The sequence below is a fragment of the Cyprinodon variegatus genome, unplaced genomic scaffold (genome assembly GCF_000732505.1).
Source record: "Cyprinodon variegatus isolate N-32 unplaced genomic scaffold, C_variegatus-1.0 Scaffold771, whole genome shotgun sequence".
Lineage (NCBI taxonomy): Eukaryota > Metazoa > Chordata > Actinopteri > Cyprinodontiformes > Cyprinodontidae > Cyprinodon > Cyprinodon variegatus.
Genome location: NW_015151224.1, coordinates 92,278 through 97,520, shown reverse-complemented (window position 1 = coordinate 97,520; position 5,243 = coordinate 92,278). Strand labels below are relative to the sequence as shown.

At 36.0% G+C, this 5,243-nt stretch overlaps 1 protein-coding gene across 1 annotated transcript; it reads left to right on the top strand.

Annotated features, from left to right (window-relative positions):
* Positions 1 to 4,122: 4,122 nt before the first annotated feature.
* Positions 4,123 to 4,755, top strand: LOC107098353 (claudin-like protein ZF-A89). Its single transcript, XM_015395989.1, has one exon. It carries the CDS (start codon positions 4,123 to 4,125, stop codon positions 4,753 to 4,755), a length of 633 nt encoding a protein of 210 aa, XP_015251475.1.
* Positions 4,756 to 5,243: the final 488 nt, after the last annotated feature.

Sequence of the window (5,243 nt, the reverse complement as noted above, 5' to 3'; positions counted from 1 at the left end):
AAAACAACAACCTTTCAATGTACTAGAATAACAAAAGTAGCAAAAAAGGTAACCGTTCCTCTGTTTTTGCATTCCTGAACTGCTAGTAAAGATGGTCCATTTAGAATTTAAACCAGGGAGGTTAAATCTAATATTTACATAAGAAAACATAAAGTTGCCAAAACCATAGATAAAACCTCTTCTATTTGCCTGAACAGTCTTTTCTTTCCCCCTTATTCTCTTCTCACAGTCTCAGCCTTCTTATGGTAGCTGGGGCTCAGTCGCTTTTATCCGTCTCCACCTCCAGAATTTCCCCATTGTGGGACAATAAAGGGATTCTATATTCTTCTCTCCTCAGCAGTTATTTTCCTTCTTTTTATCAAGGAGGAAGAAATTATCCATTAATCAATATCTGTTTCACTACAGAACATCTTCACATAATAACCTAAACTACCTGCTTGCAATATATAGGTGAAGGTTCTCAGTTATCCAGGTCATAGTCATAAAAAAAAAATATTAAAAACAAACCACTGGACTTGGTTTGCAAGTTTGAAGCATTTTGCTTCCCATCCAGGAAGCTTTTTCAATTCAAAATGTCAGGAATAACATTGAGTTTTTGCTGCTTGCAAGATTCTACATAATTTCACCTTCAAACAGCTCCATGCTGACTATAAACGTACTGTGTTTCTATATTATTTATTTTACTTTCTAACTAAACTAGTTAACAATCCACTAACCTTTGCACAGCCAAATACTCCCAAAAGCCTGTAAGGGCTGATTCATCAGGATTTTTAAGGTTTTTCCAAATTTCAAGCTCCATAAAACAGTAAGCTTTGATTCGTTAATCCACTCAGATATGTTATTTATTCTGAATAATATCAGGATCTGAATTATATATTTTAAAATTCTTATTTAAATCCATTAAAAAAAACTAAATTAAACAAAGAACCCAGACCACTGCTTATTATTCTCATCCTTCCTGGTTTTGTATTTACCATGCTGCATCGGCCTCCATGTCTGCTACAGAGACAGAGAAGGTCACATCATTCAAACAGTTTGCAGTTCCACAGAATCACGCCATTCAGTTTCATTATATAAATACACTTAGACATATTATTTAATTAATGCACTCTCATTAAATGTCTTAACAGAATCTAAAAATGGATAAAATCCTATTTTAGAAATGAAATTAAAACATACAATCCTACATTATTAATGTAGGGTACAAAGTTTTATGAAGAAATGCGTGAAATCATCACATATCTTCTAGCAGTGTTGATTCTAGTTAGCTTAGTTTATTAGCTTTCTAGACAGTAAAATAACCTTCCCTCAACTATTATCTCCTTTGCTCATCACCACTCAGCTCTGACTGATCCTCCGGTGAAAACAGAAACAATGCAAAGTTTCTTTGTCCTCTGACAGGTGCACATATCTCCGAATATAAAATTTTATTCATTGATCAACAGCTTTTCTGACTGGACTTTTCTTCTGGAATAAAAGCGACTCATGCTGGGCTCCACAATCTGCCTGCATAGGACTGCACGGGTCCAATTCTTAAATCCCTCACAGAGGCAAAAGTTAAAAAGGTAAATTGGTGGCATTTGTCATGTTATTTCTTTTTTTCCACACACACAAAAAATAACATGGCAGGCACTCCAGCCCCCTCCAGACGGGCCTGTACCCGAGCCCTTAATTGAAGGCCTGATTGCCACAAAGCATTGATGGAGCTGTGATCAATGCAGGGGCATCATTTAATAATCTGAACAGTAAAAGAATTTTTAAAAATATGTGATAACTGGCCTAATATAATATATAGAGCTTCTGAGAAAATAGATTTTAAAATTGAACTGTATCACTCTGAACTATGGGGAATAATATACAAGTTCCACTATCTAAACAGAATTAAAATAATGTTTGTTGATACTCTTTATCTAATTCAATTTACTTGCTTGTACTTATTTTAGTTTATATTTAAATTTGCAGCTTCAAATTCTCATTTTGTGCACGGTATATTAATTATTGCAAACCCTTCCTTCTTAATAAACAAAAAAATAAAGAAATGGTTGTTCTGGTTGTTTAAAGCAGCTATTTTTTTCCCAGCTAAATGTAGCGAGTAAAATAATGTTTAAGAAATATTTTTAAACACACAACACTATATTGTTGTACATTTTAAAATCCTTTTACCTGCAGATAAAAGCAGATGTGAGCCGGTAGCATGAAAACAAGCTAACCCCACCAGCCTGACAGTAGAAGCTCTCTGACTGATGTGCTCAGGTGGAACCACTCTGCCTGATTACTTCATTCTTCTTCATCTTCATTAAAATCTTTAGCAGTTGGCAAACAACAAATAGATGCTTTTCCTCTACTGGAGTGTGCCCGGAATGACTTTCAGGAATTAAATTCTGTTATACAATTGTGTTATTTTCACATAGCAAAATATTATCCTGTAAACGTTATTTCTGTATCCATTCTAAATAATTCAAATAGATCTATTTAATCTTTATCTTTATCTTATTTTTAATTAATTGCTGTTTATCTCCCTAATATTTATTACTGTACAAAATGACAGGTTCAATTGTTTCATCTACTCCACATATTTCCCATTCTTATGTTTCCCTAATATAAACAGAGCACTATTTAATCCAGTATGCAGAAATCTCAAACGAGAAATAACTGTTTCTTCTCTTCTTGTGCTTCCTGTTCTTCTCATTTCTCCAGTTTTCTTTTTTTTTAAAAACAGCATCCTCTTTTTTCTTTTCTTCCATTCTCTTCGCCGTTTATCCTTAACTTTTTGCTTAATTAACATTTTAACTTCTGATTTACTAAAATTAACAATTCAATACACTGTTTGTCTAACACACTGCAAAAACGATCTAGAATTAAGTAAAAATTTCTTAAATTAAGTGTATTCACCCGAAATATGAGTAGGTAAATGAGATAGTTTGCCAATGGAATGGGTAATTTTACTCTTAAAATAAGGTAATTAGTTAATATGCACTTGAAATAAGACAATGCAATTGTGTTTTCTTATTTTAAGTGTAAATTGTCTTGTTCCATTGGCAAAATGTCTCTTTTACCTCCTCAATCCAAGAACAAATGCACTTATTTTAAGAAAAAAATGACTTATCTAGATTTAGATTTTTTTGCAGTGCAGCTTCCTTAGTTGCCCTGTATTCCAGTTAATTTCCTTTAACTCCACAATGCGCTGGTTTCCATACAAATCATCAAACCCATCATATTTGTTCCATATGGTGTCTGTTGAATTTCAATTAAAATATCTTGTCTGATTTCTGCGAACTCATTAAAGATGAACTAGAATCTGAACATATGACTGATCTTAATGGCTTTACTTCTTCAACACAATGAATAGCTAATAGTATTGCAATCATCTCTAAACTGAAAGAACATCACTTACTCTTTTCCTAATTCTAACATTGAATTCTGGTAATATGAAAGCTACTCCTTACTTATTTAGTATATTTTTGAAAGTATCTGTATACATTTTTACATACCTATAATATTTATTAACATAATCCTGTATTATGTATGACTTTAGAGAGAATTCCTTATCTTTTCTCCTGTTCAACAAAGTAAAATCTGCATAGACATCAGGAATAATCCAAGGCAGTATTATTGATAATGGAAATGTTTGGCTTATACTAAACTGATCTATTTTGAATTCTGTTATTTTATTATTCACAATCCAACCAAAACTTCTAATTTGTCTTATTTTTTTTTTTCTCAAAAGGGTTTTATTGTTTGATGAGTAGGATGATCCTGTTTATCGCCTTTTAAGTTAGCCAAATAATTTAATGTTAATTGTTCTTTTCTAAATGCAAGGCTCCACTTTCTACTTATGATGCTGCTGTTAAAGTAGTTTTAATTGCCCCTATACATAACCAATGCACTTAGTACTGAATGCAATCTAGTTTTTCTAGATTTGTCTCTGCTGCTGAATTGTAAACATTGCCTCCACACTGATTCCCTTATTGAATGATCTCAGGTGTTTTCACTTTGAGCAGCTCTCAACAGCCAATCAGATAGCCCTCTATGTGGGTACAAAAAGCTGCAGGTGAGTGCTGATTGCATTGTCCATTGCAGGTGCAGCTGAGTTGACTTTGAACCTTTGCAACTGAAGGAAACATGACATCTGCTGGCTTTCAGATCCTTGGCGTCCTCCTGGCAAGTATTGGCTTTATTGGCGATATCATCATCTGTGCCCTGCCGATGTGGAAAGTATCTGCCTTCATCGGGAACAACATTGTGACAGCCCAGATCTTCTGGGAGGGCCTGTGGATGAACTGTGTGAAGCAGAGCACCGGACAAATGCAGTGCAAGGTTTATGACTCTATGCTGGCTTTGCCTCAAGACCTGCAAGCTGCCCGCGCCCTGGTTGTGATCTCAATCCTCGTTGCTTTCCTTGGTATCCTGCTTGCCATTGTGGGAGGAAAGTGCACCAACTGCATTGAAGATGAACTGTCAAAGAGCCGGGTAGCCATTGCTGCAGGTGTCTTCTTCATTGTTGGAGGTATCCTGTGCCTTATTCCAGTATCCTGGTCAGCCAACACAATCATCAGGACCTTCTACAACCCAGTCATGATTGACGCCCAGAAGAGGGAGCTCGGTGCGGCTCTGTTCATTGGCTGGGGAGCAGCAGGCCTCCTGATCATCGGAGGGGCTCTTCTCTGCTGTCAGTGCCGCCAGCATAAGGATGGACGCTACTCTGTTAAATATTCTGCCCCACGCTCAGCAGCCAGTGCGGGAGCCTATGTCTGAAATGCCCTGACAGGTTGCACTTCTACTGTTTGTAGAAACTGGACTAAACCTCAAACCAGAGTTTTTAAAATCTTCAACTTGCTGATTTTTAATAAAACCTTTTTATCTCATACATTGGGTTTCCTTTTTAACTTGTAAGTCTGTAAGGGGTTTTGGCCACTTTACAGCAAAAAAAAATTGCTGTAGATCCAACCTCATCCAAAAGCCTTTTGAGTCTTGAGCAGTTTGAGATCTTGCAGGTTACTTTTGACATGTCCTTGGCTAGCTCTCTGACAACCATGTCACTTTGGGGTGTTTTTGTTCTATGCTGCAATCGGGGAGTTCTGCTCTAGGGTCTTCTGTGAATAGCCAACCATAACACTGTTGGCCTTTCTGAGCAAAAAACAAAACAAATGTTCAGGCTGAACTAGGATGCCTGGCTTGCATCTACAAGATTTCTAAAGTAACCTCTTGTTACTGTTCTTTAGCCAAAAAAGTCAAAGGCAGCA